Genomic DNA, 19035 nt, shown 5'->3' with positions numbered 1-19035 from the left:
TGTATTATACTAAAATTTACAAAACCATTTTTTTTAGTGACCACCTCACATTTGAAGTCAGTTTGAGGGTTCTATATGGCTGAAAATACCCAAAAGTCAAAACCACATTCAAGAAGTTCATTAACCCTTCAGGTGTTTCACAGCAGCAGAAGCAACATGGAAGGAAAAAATGAACATTTAACTTTTTAGTCTCAAAAATGATCTTTTAGCAACAATTTTTTTTATTTTCCCAAGGGTAAAAGGAGAAACTGGACCACGAACGTTGTTGTCCAATTTGTCCTGAGTACGCTGATACCTCATATGTGGGGGTAAACCACTGTTTGGGAGCACGGCAGGGCTCGGAAGGGAAGGAGCGCCATTTGACTTTTTGAATGAAAAATTGGCTCCAATCTTTAGCGGACACCATGTCACGTTTGGAGAGCCCCCGTGTGCCTAAACATTGGAGCTCCCCCACAAGTGATGCCATTTTGGAAACTAGACCCCCCAAGGAACTTATCTAGATGCATAGTGAGCACTTTAAACCCCCAGGTGCTTCACAGAAGATTATAACGCAGAGCCGTGAACATAAAAAATAATTTTTCTTTCCTCAAAAATGATTTTTTTAGCCCGGAATTTTTTATTTTCCCAAGGGTAACAGGAGAAATTGGACCCCAAATGTTGTTGTCCAGTTTGTCCTGAGTACGCTGATACCCCATATGTGGGGGTAAACCACTGTTTGGGCGCACAGCAGGGCTCGGAAGGGAAGGCACGCCATTTGGCTTTTTGAATGGAAAATTAGCTCCAATCATTAGCGGACACCATGTCGCGTTTGGAGAGCCCCTGTGTGCCTAAACATTGGAGCTCCCCCACATGTGACCCCATTTTGGAAACTAGACCTCCCAAGGAACTAATCTAGATGTGTGGTGAGCACTTTAAACCCCCAAGTGCTTCACAGAAGTTTATAATGCAGAGCCATGAAAATAAAAAATAATTTTTCTTTTCTCAAAAATTATTTTTTAGCCTGCAATTTTTTTTTATTTTCCCAAGGGTAACAGGAGAAATTTGACCCCAAAAGTTGTTGTCCAGTTTCTCCTGAGTACGCTGATACCCCATATGTGGAGGTAAACCACTGTTTGGGCACATGCCGGGGCTCGGAAGTGAAGTAGCGACGTTTTGAAATGCAGACTTTGATGGAATGCTCTGCGGGCGTCACGTTGCGTTTGCAGAGCCCCTGATGTGCCTAAACAGTAGAAACCCCCCACAAGTGACCCCATTTTGGAAACTAGACCCCCAAAGGAACTTATCTAGATGTGTGGTGAGCACTTTGAACCCCCAAGTGCTTCACAGAAGTTTATAACGCAGAGCCGTGAAAATAAAAAAATCATTTTTCTTTCCTCAAAAATAATTTTTTAGCCCACACTTTTTTATTTTCCCAAGGGTTACAGGAAAAATTTGACCCCAAAGGTTGTTGTCCAGTTTCTCCTGAGTATGCTGGTACCCCATATGTGGGGGTAAACCACTGTTTGGGCACACGTCGGGGCTCGGAAGGGAGAGAACACCATTTGACTTTTTCAACGCAAGATTGGCTGGAATCAATCGTGGCACCATGTCGTGTTTGGAGACCCCCTGATGTGCCTAAAGAGTGGAAACCCCTCAATTCTAACTCCAACACTAACCCCAATACACCCCTAACCCTAATCCCAACCCTAACCACAACCCTAACCCCAATACACCCCTAACCCTAGTCTTAACCCTAATTCCAACCCTAACCCTAAGGCTATGTGCCCACGTTGTGCGGATTTTTCCGCACCGTTTTTGAAAAATCTGCAGGTAAAACGCACTGCGCTTTACCTGCGGATTTACCGTGGATTTCCAGTGTTTTGTGTGGATTTCACCTGCGGAGTCCTATTATGGAGCAGGTGTAAAACGCTGCGGAATCCGCACAAAGAATTGACATGCTGCGGAAAATACAACGCAATGTTTCCGCGCTGTATTTTACGCACCATGGGCACAGCGGATTTGGTTTTCCATAGGTTTAAATGGTACTGTAAACGTGATGGAAAACTGCTACGAATTCGCAGCGACCAATCTGCTGCGGATCTGCAGCCAAATCCGCACCGTGTGCACATAGCCTAATTCTAACCCTAATTCCAACCATAGCCCTAATTCTAACCCTAACCCTAATTGTAACCCTAACCGCAACCCTAATTCTAACCCTAACCCTAATTCTAACCCTAGCCCTAAGTGCAACCCTAGCCCTAAGTGCAACCCTAGCCCTAAGTGCAACCCTAGCCCTAAGTGCAACCCTAGCCCTAAGTGCAACCCTAGCCCTAAGTGCAACCCTATCCCTAGGTGCAACCCTATCCCTAAGTGCAACCCTAGCCCTAAGTGCAACCCTAAGTGAAACCCTATCCCTAAGTGCAACCCTAGCCCTAAGTGCAACCCTAACCCTAAGTGCAACCCTAACCCTAAGTGCAACCCTAAGTGCAACCCTACCCCTACCCCTAATCCTACCCCTAACCCTAATGGAAAAACAAAAATAAATATATTTTCTGTATTTTATTATTGTCCCTACCTATGGGGGTGATAAAGGGGGGGGTTTATTTGCTATTTTTTTTATTTTGATCGCTGTGATAGAACCTATCACAGCGATCAAAAAGTACAGGGAACGAATCTGCCAGCCGGCAGATTCGGCGGGCGCACTGCGCATGCGCCCACCATTTTCCAAGATGGCGGCGCCCATGTGAGAAGACCGAGGACACCGAGACTAGGTAAGTATGGGGGGGTGCGATTGGACAGCGGGGGGGGGGGGGGGGGGGGGGGAGGGGAATACGGGGGAGGGGCGGAGGGGAGAGGAAGGCGCTTAGGACAGGACAGAGGGGTACGGAACACTGACGGCGGCTGCAGATCGCCGCCGTCAGTCGGTGGGGGGCCAGATCGGGGTCTCCAGCCATGGCCGATGCTATTGCAGCATCGGCCAAGGCTGGATTGTAATATTTCACCAATTTTCATAGGTGAAAAATTACAGATTGCTCTGATTGGCTGTTGAAAGTGAAACAGCCAATCAGAGCGATCGTAGACACGGGGGGGGGCGAAGCCACCCCTCCTGGGCTGTAGTACCAATCCCCCTGTCCCTGCATGTCGGGTGAAATTGGAGTTAACCCTTTCACCCGGCCTGCAGGGACGCGATCCGACCACTCAATAATGCATATACTGTAACTTTGTTTTCCTCTTTTTTTTTTTTTTTCATATATTGAGTGTAACACTACTGTGCATAAATGTGTATATTGTATATTTTGATCTTGTGGTTAATAAACGAATTTAAAAAAATTTTTTATACCAAGACTGATTATCATACACACCTGCATAACGAATACTCTTTCCCAGCAAAGATGTCCAAAAGAATGGCACGGAGTTCACCGCTTCTTGCTTGTTCAGCATGTTGAGAGCAGCGATGCGACCTGTAAATGAAAGCAGACACTTCTTATAAATTCCATCTCCGGCTTCATCCAGAAATAGTGAGCGATCGTATGAAACTACTTCTCCTAATATATTTATTCATGTAGAAAGATTTTAGAATGGACACCTATAGGTAATCATATAACATGAAATACAGCATTAAAGTCCTAAAATACACAGAAATAAGTAACAAATTACATTCTTTTTCCACTTTGCAAACACACACGGAAGAAGGCCCTAGGCAAGAACAATATATTGTGACTTTGCAGACCAATAGCTCATAATTAGTGATGAGCGAGTATACTCATTGCTTTGGTTTCCCCCGAGCATGCTCGGGTGGTCTCCGAGTATTTGTGACTGCTCGGAGATTTATAATAATAATAATAATAATTTTATTTATATAGCGCCAACATATTCCGCAGCGCTTTACAACTTATAGAGGGGACTTATACAGACAACAGACATTACAGCATAACAGAAATCACAGTTCAAAACAGATACCAGGAGGAATGAGGGCCCTGCTCGCAAGCTTACAATCTATGAGGAAAAGGGGAGACACAAGAGGTGGATGGTAACAATTGCTTTAGTTATTTGGACCAGCCATAGTGTAAGGCTCGGGTGTTCATGTAAAGCTGCATGAACCAGTTAACTGCCTAAGTATGTAACAGTACAGACACAGAGGCTATTAACTGCATAAAGTGTATGAGAACATGATGGAGGAACGTGATTATGTTGTTGTTTTTTATTAATAGGCCACACAGGGATAATTAGGTTAATGCGTTGAGGCGGTAGGCCAATCTGAACAAATGAGTTTTTAGTGCACGCTTAAAACTGTGGGGATTGGGGATTAATTGTATTAACCTAGGTAGTGCATTCCAAAGAATCGGCGCCGCACGTGTAAAGTCTTGGAGACGGGAGTGGGAGGTTCTGATTATTGAGGATGCTAACCTGACGTCATTAGCGGAGCGGAGGGCACGGGTAGGTTGGTAGACTGAGACCAGAGAGGAGATGTAGGGTGGTGCTGAGCCATGGAGTGCTTTGTGGATGAGGGTAGTAGTTTTGTACTGGATTCTGGATTGGATGGGTAGCCAGTGTAATGACTGGCACAAGGTAGAGGCATCGGTGTAACGGTTGGCGAGGAATATGATCCTGGCAGCAGCATTCAGGACAGATTGGAGCGGGGAGAGTCTGGTAAAAGGTAGGCCAATTAGTAGAGAGTTACAATAGTCCAGACGAGAATGAATAAGTGAGACAGTAAGAGTTTTTGCAGAGTCGAAAGTAAGAAAAGGGCGAATTCTGGAAATGTTTTTGAGATGCAGATAAGAAGAGCGAGCCAGTGATCGGATGTGGGGGGTGAATGAAAGCTCGGAATCAAGGATGACTCCAAGGCAGCGGGCATGTTGCTTTGGAGTAATGGTGGAACCGCACACAGAGATGGCAATGTCGGGCAAAGGTAGGTTTGTAGAGGGAGAGAACACGAGGAGTTCAGTTTTTGACAGGTTCAGTTTCAGATAGAGGGAGGACATGATGTTAGAGACAGCGGTAAGACAATCACTGGTGTTTTCTAAAAAGGTCGGCGTGATAACAGGAGAAGAGGTATATAATTGGGTGTCGTCAGCATAGAGATGGTACTGGAAACCAAATCTACTGATTGTTTGTCCAATAGGGGCAGTATACAAAGAGAAGAGGAGGGGGCCTAGGACTGATCCTTGAGGAACCCCAACAGTAAGGGGAAGGTGAGAGGAGGAGGAACCAGCAAAACAAACAGTGAAGGATCGGCCAGAGAGATAGGAGGAGAACCAAGAGAGAACGGTGTCCTTGAGGCCGATGGAGCGGAGCATAGTGAGGAGGAGCTGATGATACACAGTGTCGAATGCTGCGGAGAGATCCAAGAGAATTAGCATGGAATAGTGACCATTAGATTTAGCTGTTAGTAGGTCATTAGAGACTTTAGTGAGGGCAGTTTCAGTAGAGTGTAAAGAGCGGAAACCAGATTGAAGAGGGTCGAGAAGAGAATTATCTGAGAGATAGCGGGTAAGACGGGAGTGGACCAGGCGTTCCAGGAGTTTAGAGATGAAGGGAAGATTAGAGACAGGTCTATAATTAGCGGCACAATTTTGATCGAGGGAGGGCTTTTTAAGTAGTGGATGTATGATGGCATGCTTAAATGAGGAGGGAAAAATACCGGAAGTGAGGGAAAGGTTGAATATTTTTGTTAGGTGAGAGGTGACAGCCGGGGAAAGGGACTGGAGGAGATGCGACGGAATGGGGTCGCTGGTGCAAGTGGTCGGGCGAGAAGATGCAAGGAGCCTGCTTACTTCTTCTTCTGTAACTGGTTCAAAGTCAGAGAGTGAACTAGATGCAGTGGGGGAGGGAGGACAGTGCTTGGTATGAAGAGATTGGGAAATGATTTCCTGTCGAATGTGGTCAATTTTTTCTTTGAAGTAATTGGCCAGATCGTCAGCGTGGAGATCTGTGGTTGGGGCCTGCTCTCTTGGGTTGAGTAGGGACCGGAAAGTGTCAAAGAGACGTTTAGGGTTATTGGACAGCGAGTTGATGAGGGTGTTGAAATAGGTTTGTTTGGAGAGGTGAAGGGCAGAGTTGTATGTTTTTAACATGAACTTATAATGGATGAAATCTTCGGGCAGATTAGATTTTCTCCACAGACGTTCGGCGCACCTGGAGCACCGCTGCAGGAAACGTGTTTGCAGCGTGTGCCACGGTTGTCGCCGTCTGTGCCGAGTTGTTCTATGTATAGGAGGTGCAGCTTCTTCCAGGGCACTTTGCAGGGTTTCATTGTAATGCTTCAGTTGTAATGATTTAGTTTATGTTGACGCAGCTGCATGATTTACAGCTACTAGCCAGCCTGAGTACATGTGGGGGTTGCCTGGCTGCTAGGAAATCTCCACATATATTCAAGCTGTCTAGCAGCTGTAAATCATTCAGCTGCTGTGAGGAAAACTAAATCTCCGAGCAGTCACAAATACTCGGAGACCACCCGAGCGTGCTTGGGAAGACCCGAGCAACGAGTATACTCGCGAAGACCCGAGCAACGAGTATACTCGCTTATCACTACTCATAATGCATGGGAAAAGCAGTAGAGTTAGCGCTATTCCCAGGCGCCGGGTGCTAACTACAACTGTCATCATCCTTGCCTGGTCTCCCTGCGAAGCATTTCTGCTGTATTTACATGCGCTGATCTTCTAATTTTTTAGTCACTGTGAATGGGTGATGAAGCAATTCCTTTAATTTATTCAAGTCAGCCACTTGATTTAAATGCTGTTGTGAAAGACTAACTGCAGCATCTGTATGGTTTGCGACCGGAGCTCAGCTTTGGCTGCGGCTATTAGAGACAGATAACGGCTACTTAATATAGCTGGCATAAGACGCGTGTGGTGGGAGCTCAGCTCCTGAGGCCACTCCACATGCAATCACCACAGTGCAAAACGAAAAAGAGGTTTAAAAGCTTCTGGAGACCGAGCCACAAGGGAGACTAGTCAGACAGGCGGCTCCCTGGTGGCTTCTCCCTGCCCGCTACCAATGATTGACAGATTTCTTCCTGCATCTACTTGTAGGGAGAGACCTGACACTCCAGGGCAGCAGGCAGGGAGACGACATCGGGCACCCACCTGTCTGACTAGCCTCCCATGCAGCCTAGTCCCTGCAGGCTCTTAAATTATGTTTTTTCTCTAAAACACTGCATCATTTCAGAGTCAAACATACCTGACTGATATCATACAGCCAGTGTGTGAAACATGCTACTGGTGGATAGGACAGCATGTATTAACTGTCAGGTTCCCTTTAACCCCTTCATGACCTTGGGATTTTTCGTTTTTCCGTGTTCGTTTTTCACTCCCCTCCTTCCCAGAGCCATAACTTTTTTATTTTTCTGTCAATTTGGCCATGTGAGGGCTTATTTTTTGCGGGACGAGTTGTACTTTTGAACGACGTCATTGGTTTTACCATGTCGTGTACTAGAAAACGTGAAAAAAATTCCAAGTGCGGTGAGATTGCAAAAAAAGTGCAATCCCACACTTGTTTTTTGTTTGGCTTTTTTGCTAGGTTCACTAAATGCTAAAACTGACCTGCCATTATGATTCTCCAGGTCACTACGAGTTCATGGACACCTAACATGACTAGGCTATTTTTTGCCTAAGTGGTGAAAGAAATTTCCAAACTTTGCTAAAAAAAAAAAAAAAAAATTGCGCCATTTTCCGATACTCGTAGTGTCTCCATTTTTCATGATCTGGGGTCGGTTGAGGGCTTATTTTTTGCGTGCCGAGCTGGCGTTTTTAATGATTCCAATTCGGTGCAGATACGTTCTTTTGATCGCCCGTTATTGCATTTTAATGCAATGTCGCGGCGACCAAAAAAACGTAATTCTGGCATTTCGATTTTTTTTCTCGTTACGCTGTTTAGCGATCAGGTTAATGCTTTTTTTTTATTGATAGATCGGGCGATTCTGAACTTGGCAATACCAAATATGTGTAGGTTTTATTTTTTTTTATTGATTTATTTTGATTGGGGCGAAAGGGGGGTGATTCAAACTTTTATATTTTTTTTATTTTTTTCACATTTTTTTTAACTTTTTTTTTTTTTTTTTTACTTTTGCCATGCTTCAATAGCCTCCATGGGAGGCTAGAAGCAGGCACAGCACGATCGCCTCTGCTACATAGCAGCGATCTGATGTTCGCTGCTATGTAGCAGAAATGCAGGTGTGCTGTGAGCGCCGACCACAGGGTGGAGCTCACAGCTGCCGGGGATCAGTAACCATAGAGGTCTCAAGGACCTCTATGGTTACAATGGAGAAGCATCGCCGACCTCCGATCATGTGACGGGGGTCGGCAATGCGCTCATATCCGGCCGCCCGGATGCGGTAGTTAAATGCCGCTGTCTGCGTTTGACAGCGGCATTTAACTAGTTAATAGCGGCGGGTGAATCGCGATTTCACCCCCCGCTATTGCGGGCACATGTCAGCTGTTCAAAACAGCTGACATGTCCCGGCTTTGATGCGGGCCCTGCATCAAAGCGGGGGAGCTGACCTCGGACGTACTATCCCGTCCGAGGTCAGTAAGGGGTTAAAATTCCTACAGTCATATTGATAGATGGGGTAAGAGTTCCCTTTAATAATGTATGTGCAGCGCCCTCGAGTCCTGGTCGTTGCAGTACTGACGCTCCGCCACTAAGGGGAGTGATGGTATGTCTGATGGCACCTAAGGAGTTCACCTGACCAGGTATCACAGTCACACACTACATTTCACACTCCGGCCACCAGGGGGAGCAAAGGGTTCTATGTATTAGGCCACTCCTCACAATCTAGTAAAACTGGGGGCTGGATAGGAAGTTAGACAGAAGCTGACTGGGTTGGAACCAGGCAACATCCTGTGGCAGAGGGTGTTGCGGGGGAAGATTCAGGGGGGTCTCTGTCAGGGGTGGGATCCTGACAATGGCCTAGCGAACAGAACAGAACGTTACGGAGCCGCGCCTGCACTCGAATGCGGTGGCATCCTAAGAGAGGAAAAGAAGAGAAGTTTATTGTGGAGAAGTGAGAAACGAGATCGCAGCAAAAAGGAGATAAAGCCAGTAGGAGTCGTGCCGTAAGATCGAGGCAACATCCTACTGAGGCGCGTAGCCGTTGGCCGGAACGCCGAGGAAGTATTTGGCTCCAAGCAATACTTCAAACAGCAGCAGGACAGTTAATTTTAGGTTGGCTGTCTCACCTAAATCACCTAAGCAGACATAGGGGGCAATTGTGGGAGAGGCGCGACACTAGGGTCCCGGAAGAACTCCAGGCCTACCCGTCATAAGGGTGCGTCCTAACCATATCATCTGGGGGACGAAGAAGAACATCAGATAGTTGTGAGAAAAGAACATCAGAGAAAGAACATCAGAAACAGACATAACAGTTGTGAGGACTATCCCGTGGTGCTCAGCAGGGAGGTACTACAACACACAGGCGCTAGAAGGTAGGCTACTGATTTCCACCTGCAAAGGAAACTCTGGATGTGCCATCGGACTGGCCGGTCTCAGCCAGCCCTGTTAGCAGTACTCTGGATTGAGGATCCTGAAGCCTTGAATAAAGAGGTAAAGAGACTGCAACCCTGTGTCCTCGTTATTCATCGCGGCCTGCACCACGCACCATCACCACATCTTTCATTGGATGCCCCTTAGCAGGGTCACGGGCCGGGTCTAGCCACCGTGACAACCCCAGGACCGAGACAGAGAGGCCCGGGACTGAGTACCCCGCTGCCCTGCATCTGGGGGCGCCCCATATGCAGTTTGTATTGGGAAATCTGGTGACAGATCCACTTTAAGGCCACTTTTACATTGCAGATATTTGATCAGCATTTTGCAAAATAAGAGGATCAACTACTTGGAAGAAGTTCAAATCTTTCCATTATCCTCTAGGTTTGTTACACTACACACTTTGGTTAGGGCTGGGTTCACACCTGCACTTTGACATTCAATTTCTCTGTTCCATTTTTAGGAACAGACACGCGGAATTAAAGTCAAGAACTATTCTGTTGCTTAACTGTGTGTATGTAATGTGAACAGTACAGTGGGTACAGAAAGTATTCAGACCCCTTTACATTTTTCAATCTGTTTCATTGCAGCCATTTGGTAAATTAAAAAAAGTTCATTTTTTTCTCATTAATGTACACTGCACCCCATCTTGACTGAAAAAAAACAGAAATGTAGTAGTTTTTGCAAATTTATTAAAAAAGAAAAACAAATATCACATGGTCATCTGTATTCAGACCCTTTGCATAGTATGGAGTAGAAGCCCCCTTTTGAGCTTGTACAGCCATGAGTCTTCGTGGGAATGATGCAACAAAATGTTCACACCTGGATTTGGGGATCCTCTGCCATTCCTCCTTGCAGATCCTCTCCAGTTTTGTCAGATTGGATGGTGAACATTCGTGGGCAGCAATTTTCAGGTCTTCCCAGAAATGCTCAATTGGGTTTAGTTCAGGGCTCTGGCTGGGCCAGTCAAGAATGGTGACAGAGTTGTTCTGAAGCCACTCTTGTTATTTTAGCTGTGTGCTTAGGGTCATTGCCTTGTTGGAAGGTGAACCTTTGGCGAAGTCTGAGGTCCAGAGCTCTCTGGAAGAGGTTTTCATCCAGGATATCTCTGTACTTGGCCGCATTTATGTATCCTTCAATGACAACCAGTCATCCTGTCCCTGCAGCTGAAAAACACCCCTATAGCATGATGCTGCCACCACCATGTTTCACTGTTGGGATTGTATTGGGCAGGTGATGAGCAGTGCCTGTTTTTCTCTACACAGACCTTTTTGGTGATCATTCTACGCGGTATATCTTTATCTCATCAGACCAGAGAATCTTATTTCTCATAGTCTGGGAGTCCTTCATGTGTTTTTAAGCAAACTCTATGCGGGTTTTCATATGTCTTGCACTGGGGAGAGGCTTCCGTCAGGCCACTCTGCCATACAGGCTCGACTGGTGGAGGGCTGCAGTGATAGTTGACTTTATGGAACTTTCTCCCATCTCCCTACTGCATCTGTGGAGCTCAGCCACAGTGATCTTGGGGTTCTTCTTTACCTCTCTCACCAAGACTCTTCTCCCACGATTGCTCAGTTTGGCTAAATGGCCAGGTCTAGGAAGACATCTGGTGGTCCCAAACTTCTTCCATTTAAGGATTATGGAGGCCACTGTGCTCTTAGGAACCTTGAGTACTGCAGAAATTCTGTTGTAACCTTGGCCAGATCTGTGCCTTGCCACAATTCTGTCTCTGAGCTCCTTGGCCAGTTCCTTTGACCTCATTATTCTCATTTCGTCTGACCTCATGATTCTCATTTCGTCTGACATGCACTGTGAGGTCTTATATAGACAGGTGTGTGCCTTTCCAAATAAAGTCCTATCAGTTTAATTAAACACAGCTGGACTCCAATGAAGGAGTAGAACCATCTCAAGGAGGATCACAAGGAAATGGACAGCATGTGACTTAAATATGACTGTCTGAGAAAAGGGTCTGAATACTTATGACCATGTGATATTTCAGTTTTTCTTTTTTATTACATTTGTAAAAATTTCTAGATTCCTGCTTTTTTCAGTCAAGATGGGGTGCAGTGTGTTCATTAATGTGAAAAAATGAACTTTTTTTGAATTTACCAAATGGCTGCAATAAAACAGAGTGAAAAATGTAAAGGGGTCTGAATATTTTCCATAACCACTGTGTATCTAAGGATGTGTCTAATAAATTATATATATATATATATACAGTGTGTGTGTGTGCGTGCGTGCGTGCATGCGTGTATGTATGTGTGTGAGTATATAATATATATATATATATATATATATATCTATATATATATATATATATATCTATATATATATATATATATATATATATATATATATATATATATATATATATATATATATATATATATATATATATACACACACACATACACACACACACGCACATATACACACACACAGTTTGTATTATGTGTAATGTTTACATACTGTACAGTAGATAATTTACACATACACTGCTCAAAAAAATAAAGGGAACACTTAAACAACAGAATATAACTCCAAGTAAATCAAACTTCTGTGAAATCAAACTGTCCACTTAGGAAGCAACACTGATTGACAATCAATTTTACATACTGTTATGCAAATGGAATAGACAACAGATGGAAATTGTCAATTTTCAAGACACACTTAATAAAGGAGTGGTTCTGCAGGTGAGGACCACAGACCACATCTCAGTACCAATGCTTTCTGGCTGATGTTTTGGTCACTTTTGAATGTTGGTTGTGCTTTCACACTCATGGCAGCATGAGACGGACTCCACAACCCACACAAGTGGCTCAGGTAGTGCAGCTCATCCAGGATGGCACATCAAAGCGAGCTGTGGCAGGAAGGTTTGCTGTGTCTGTCAGCGTAGTGTCCAGAGGCTGGAGGCGCTACCAGGAGACAGGCCAGTACACCAGGAGACATGGAGGGGGTCGTAGGAGGGCAGCAACCCAGCAGCAGGACCGCTACCTCAGCCTTTGTGCAAGGAGGAACAGGAGGAGCACTGCCAGAGCCCTGCAAAATGACCTCCAGCAGGCCACAAATGTGCATGTGTCTGCACAAACTAGAAACCGACTCCATGAGGATGGTCTGAGTGCCCGACGTCCACAGATGGGGGTTGTGCTCACAGCCCAACACCGTGCAGGATGCTTGGCTTTTGCCACAGAACACCAGGATTGGCAAATTCACCACTGGCGCCCTGTGCTCTTCACAGATGAAAGCTGGTTCACACTGAGCACATGTGACAGACGTGACAGAGTCTGGAGATGCCGTGGAGAGCGATCTGCTGCCTGCAACATCCTCCAACATGACTGGTTTGGCAGTGGGTCAGTAATGGTGTGGGGTGGGGCGGCATTTCTTTGGAGGGCCGCACAGTCCTCCACGTGCTCGCCAGAGGTAGCATGACTGCCATTAGGTACCGAGATGAGATCCTCAGACCCCTTGTTAGACCATATGCTGGTGCGGTTGGCCCTGGGTTATAAATATTATATATATATATATATATATATATATATATATATATATATATATATATATATATATATATATACATACATACATATATATACATATACACACACACATATATATATACACATATATACATAGAGACATATACAGTATATGTACACAGTTATGTTGTATACACTAATATATAGTGTATATAATATAATCATAATTCCTGCCATGTTATGTGACAGTTCAGAAATTGAGGAAAATAACATCAACTCTTCGTTAATTAGACTTCAACAGAATATCTTTAAACAGTTGCCAAAGATTAGAAATGCATGGCTGTTTTTTCCAAAAACAGTGCCACACTTGTTAACAGGTTGTGTCAGGTATTACAGTTCTGCAATACTACACAATCCTGTGGACAGATGTAATGCTGTCTCTGAAAGAAACAACTACTTTAACTCCCATGTACACCAGGCAGTTATCGTGAGGATTTGCTTGTTTCAAAGCAAATTTTGTCCAGTGTGAAAGTAGGAGAGAATCGCCTATAAAAAAAAAAAATTTACAAGAAAAAAAACAAACAAAAACACAAATGAAGAAAGAATCTGTTTCTCTTTTACATTTCATCTAATCACGAACCACAATTTTTAAAGCCACAGATTGTCTGATGTGTAAGCTTTCACATCTGCATAATATTTGGCCAAATATGGAAAGGCTGAGATCGTAGGTAAGTGCAATAGTCACTATATAAAACCTGATTTAGTGTGGCAGCATGCGAAGAGACCAGAAAAGGATTCTGCATCAAAGATCTGCTCAGTGGAACGTGACATCAGCAAACTGGCTACACTTCAGATTATTCAGAGGTCACAGAAACAAATCTTGTAATCTGCCAGTGTCATAATTTACAGTTTGTCAACACAAAATGCTCCATTAAACCTTCTTACAACTGTATGATATACTGGACACTAAAAAGGACACATTTAGTACTCGGTGTTCGAGTATGATCACAAATGACGGATACTCTGCTGATTTTCCATCTGGATTTGCGGATGGAAATTCCTGAGTTTATTACTATAATGGCAAAGTAAAAAAAAATTTTTTAAACAAATCTCATTCAAAAGAAAAAAATAAAGAACAAATTCCATGTGTCATAGATCTTAATTCCATGGAAGCTCGTTTATGTAAAATTTGCAGCAAATCTGCGGAAATCCTGCCCCTGTAGGCATAAACATATGCTGTTCTGTCCTCTGCTAACAGAAAGCTACCAATAGGAAGATGATGTAATAATTAAAGGGAACCTGTCACCCCGTTTTTTCCGTATGAGATAAAAATACCGTTAAATAGGGCCTGAGCTGTGCGTTACAATAGTGTATTTTGTGTACCCTGATTCCCCACCTATGCTGCCGAAATACGTTACCAAAGTCGCCGTTTTCGCCTGTCAATCAGGCTGGTCTGGTCAAATGGGCGTGGTGACATCGCTGTTTCTTCCCCCAGATCTTGCTTATTTTTCCGTTGGTGGCGTAGTGGTTTGCGCATGCCCAACTGCCGCGAATCCACTGCACAGGTGAGGAAAAAGAGCGCGATCTGTGCTATTCCCCTGGTGATCGGTGGGGGCGGCCATCTTCCTGAGGCCGCGCGTGCGCAGATGGAGTTCGCATCTCGGCTTCAGGAAAATGGCCGCCGCGATCTCCATCTGCGCACGCGCGGTATCCCGCAGCCATTTTCCTGAAGCCCCGGGCAGCAGAGCGCTCCATCTGCGCACGAGCGGCCTCAGTAAGATGGCCGCCCCCACCGATCACCTGTGCAGTGGATTTTTATCTCATACGGAAAAAACGGGGTGACAGGTTCCCTTTAAAATAAAAAATATCCCTACTTATTGTGTACATGTTATGGACGCAGTCTGGAGTTAGAGGACCAGGGGTGTAAATAGAAATCAAAGGATCCTATATCAGAAGTCCTAATTGGATACACCCCAGAAAATACTTGGCAGCTTACAGCCATAGGCATAGTCACAGAAGGGTGTATTTCCAAACCTTTAGGGTATGTGCACACGCTGCGGAATGGTGTGCGGATTTTTCCACACTGATTTTGGTAAATCCGCAGGTAAACTGCACTGCGGATTTGCCGCGGTTTTTCTGCGGATTCCACCTGCGGATTCCTATTGAGGAGCAGGTGTAAAACGCTGCGGAATCCGCACAAAGAATTGACATGCTGCGGAATATAAACCGCTGCGTTTCTGCGCGTTTTTTTCCACAGCATGTGCACTGTGGATTTTGTTTTCCATAGGTTTACATGGTACAGTAAACTCATGGAAAACTGCTGCAGATCCGCATCGTCAAATCCGAAACGTGTGCACATAGCCTCAAAGACAGAGGAACTTACTATTGCAGCACTTAGAAAGTATTTTGTGTGATACCCCCACAGCGAATATCACCGCAGTACACACCTTATGCACAGTAGGATGATCCTACAGTAATCTCTCCCCCCCCCCACACACACAAAATATGATGCTCTGCCAATGTCCCCAACACAGTATGGATATTCCCATGTGCCCAGGGAGAAGTGGCTGCAACAGAATACACAACACATAGAAGGCGATCCTCTCCACATGCAGCATTCCACTTGCTCAGTAACAACTTGAACGACTTCAGAAAGGGCCTTACCCTCGACGGAGGAGACCATCAAAGGACTCTGGAGGCGTCGGACGGGAATCTGATACTGATCTACCACTGCTTGCTGCAAGAAATTTCCCGTAGTCAAGATAGGCCGTTTCAAGGAGCCAGGCACCTCCACATGATACAGATACATTCAGGGTCAATGGTGGAGAGTAATTACTATCGCCCAGGGTAGCTTCTCCCACAGACCCTAGGCTTTGGAATTTTTCTGACTTTTCAGAACGAGAGCGGATTAGATGTTCCATGCTACCACAGTAGTAGTACAAAGGTGTTCCTACTACTGCTCAGCCTGCTTAACATGGTCGATTAGATAATGCTACTTTCACACATCAGGTTTTTTTGTTTCAGGCAGAATGAGAGAGAGATATCCGGAGGCCGGATTCATCGTTTCACACGTTTTTGGCCAGCTCCGTCACTGTGCACTTTTTTCGCCGTTCCTCTGGACGTTTTCTCCGTCCGCCGGAAACGACTATTTGGACGGATCTGGAAAAAAACGGCGCAATCCGGCGTTAATACAATTCTATCACAAAAAAACGGATCCGGTGTAAAAAAAAAGGATCCTTTTTTTCAAAACTTGCCGGATTGTGCCTGAAACAAAAAACCTGATGTGTGAAAGAAGAGACCTCTGACAGGCGGTCTAAACAGCAAAGTTTCTTTGTGGAGAGTACCATAAATGAGTTTAAGGAGAGTTATATGCCATGCAAATCTTCTCTAGGAATTGAAATATGCAAAGTAGCCTCTTTAGAGAAGAGAACTTGAACTCTGCCACCACCTATTGGGTGTAGCATTCTTAAAAATCAATTTCGATAGTTTAAAAAGCCTTGCCAAGTGACCTATTATAAGAAGTTGTACATGTGTGCAAATGGAGTGTCTGATTTAGCTGTTTATCCTAAGCAATGTGGCAAGGCTCGGTAAAGGGTCGATATTGACATTTAGGAAGGCTACATAAAATAGGTGCGCTAGAGATCCTGTCCTCTTCATCTATGAAAAGGACATTTGCATATTTAAATTGCATGGCCTATAAGTCTCCTTACACCAGTCTGTCACTGTCTACAAGAAGAAAAGTTCCACCTTACACTCCTTTGGCTGAACAATGTAGCTTTGGAATGTCCCTCCTCCTCCGCTTTGTATGTACACAGCCATGGAAATACAAGGTAAGTCTTGGAGCAATGATGTAATATGGTGTAATGTTGCAGATTATTTCACTGAGGTTTGTAAAAACGGTTGGGAAAAATATTTGTGGGTGGTGAGAAGAACAATCCTGTTCTTCTGTCCTTGAAGGCAGGTACAATACTAACGTCAGCAGAAAGGCTTTTCTAATGCCCAAATCATAAAAGGTACTGTGTGCTCTGGGTAAAGTCCAAGATTAAATTGGTTTATGAAAGGATGGGAAGAATTTGTTGTCATTGACTGGGGAGAAGATGATATGTTTATAAGTAAGGTTTTGTGATTGTAAAATGGCAGCAGACCCTGCAGGTCACATACTGATTAAATCGTACAATACCTCTGGATGAGCAACTGTGTATAGGTTCATGAAAAAAACAGGAATTGAAATATCCGTGTGAAAGGTCCCATGCCAGCATTTGGTAGCAAACCATAAATACTTATGTAGTGAACATTATTTGCCACAGATTTGCAGTGCTCACAAAGATGTCGGGCAACACATGCATAAAATGCACCAATCCACTCAGCAAACTTGCCACAAGGAGCTTTTGGTCAATTTGTGTGCCTTACTGACTGACCAATCAGGAAAGCTCATCAGCGGCTTATTGCAGGGTGGATTTCACTCCCTATCTCACCTACTTGACTGCAATATCAGTTGCCGATTCTTGTATATTCCTGTCTTACCTGGTGCAAATACATGAAATATTTTGTGTTCTGGCTTGGCCATTCCTTGGAACTATCCTCTGGAAACCCATTACAATAGGAAATTTGACTTTTCATCTATTCTCTGCCTGTGAAATCAGCTTGACTCTGGATACTGACTTTGTTAACCCGGGCTTAACTTTTGGTTCTGTTTCATTCTCTATTTGGATCCAAGTCAGCTTAGTCTTCCCCATCTCCAAGGGCAAGTACTAGGCTGCTCATTGATTTCTGCTAAACAGAAGGGCCAATGTATATCTTGACTGTAAAAGCTAATTATTAGTGCTAATGTGTTTGTTATGTAAGGGGTGTACGGGACCGTGTAATACTCCACTCCCTTCTTTAGTGTTAATAACCTCTTTGCTTATATTTGTATAAATGTTCATACTTGTCTTGCTATGTATAATAGTTTTTACATAGGGAAAGTGCAGTACCCCTGTAGTCCTCTAGATGGAGTGCTGACAGGCTCTAGTTAGTTCATACACTGTACATAGTTTACTATAGGAGGGGCCACTATGGGATAAGTTAGTGAGCTTCCTGTTTTTAGCTCAGTGTGGCCTGGGAGCTGAACAGCTCAGGAGGGCCTGAGTGCCCAGACAGTCTAGACGGACTTAATGCCCAGGACAACACAGTGGCCACGTAACGTTGCCAAGAAAGAAGCCCAGCCATCCTGGGCCAGCAGACCAGACCAGCAGCAGGCCAGAAAAATAGCAGAACAGCAGCAGTGACAGCATTTAGTGAGAACTGGAGCTGAAAGAAATAACACGGCAGTACAGACGTGCAGGTCGCTCACCATGTGGCAGCTTATAGAATGGGCAGATGCCCTCAGATCTGGCGCGAAACGGCTGAGGGAATCCTCAAGCGAAGCAAGTCTGGACAGGGAGGATGCTGAGGGACCGTATGATACGGTTTGTCCCGGGCATGTGCTGTATGACAAGGAGATGAGTACAGGGACAGAGGAAGAAGTGTGCATAATGGAACCTGTTGATGATGCTGTAATGAATATGGATGTGCTGTGTCCTGAAGCCAATAAAGTTGTTCAGTTAAAAGTAGCATTGGACTGTGTGTCAATTAATGTGAAACCGATTACAGAAAGTTTCCAACAACGCAGAGAAGACCCTGACTGCGCAGTGAGAAAAGACACAGGTATGCAGAGTAATGGACACTGTATATATGTGATGGGAGGCCAGGGCACTGATATACTGCAATCCTCAGCTATGACTACCGCCCTCGCTCTCTCTCACAGTTACAACCAGTAGTTGTTTGAAGCCATAGGCTTAATACCTTCAATTTTGCCTCTTCTATGTCTGTCATCCAAAATTTTTTTTTATTTATAAACTTCAAAGACTACATTTGATTATTTCTCAGTGTACCTGATTGCGTTTGGTTTTTTTTTGCCAAATAAGTGCTATAATTTTAGGATAGCCTTTTCAGGTAAAGAAAAACCAAACACTGACTGCCCAATTCTTGATTGCATTTTCAGGTACAACTATAGCATAACGTTTAAATAGACACTTTTGTTTCAACAAACTTTACATAAATCATTAGTAAATGCTAT

The 19035-nt window shown here is 44.4% G+C and overlaps 1 protein-coding gene across 3 annotated transcripts in view; it reads right to left on the bottom strand.

Annotated features, from left to right (window-relative positions):
- The window catches only part of LOC143815349 (apoptosis-inducing factor 3-like), a 156537-nt gene that overhangs the window by 15546 nt on the left and 121956 nt on the right, over nt 1–19035 (bottom strand). For all 3 annotated transcript variants that reach the window (XM_077294466.1, XM_077294468.1, XM_077294467.1), the window contains exon 16: nt 3342–3440. In XM_077294466.1, the coding sequence (XP_077150581.1) occupies nt 3342–3440 (99 nt within the window). The remainder of the gene's footprint in view (nt 1–3341; nt 3441–19035) is intronic.

Source organism: Ranitomeya variabilis, chromosome 3, assembly GCF_051348905.1.
Source record: "Ranitomeya variabilis isolate aRanVar5 chromosome 3, aRanVar5.hap1, whole genome shotgun sequence".
NCBI lineage: Eukaryota > Metazoa > Chordata > Amphibia > Anura > Dendrobatidae > Ranitomeya > Ranitomeya variabilis.
Note: the sequence above shows the minus strand (reverse complement) of the source record. Positions and strands in the feature narration are given on the sequence as shown.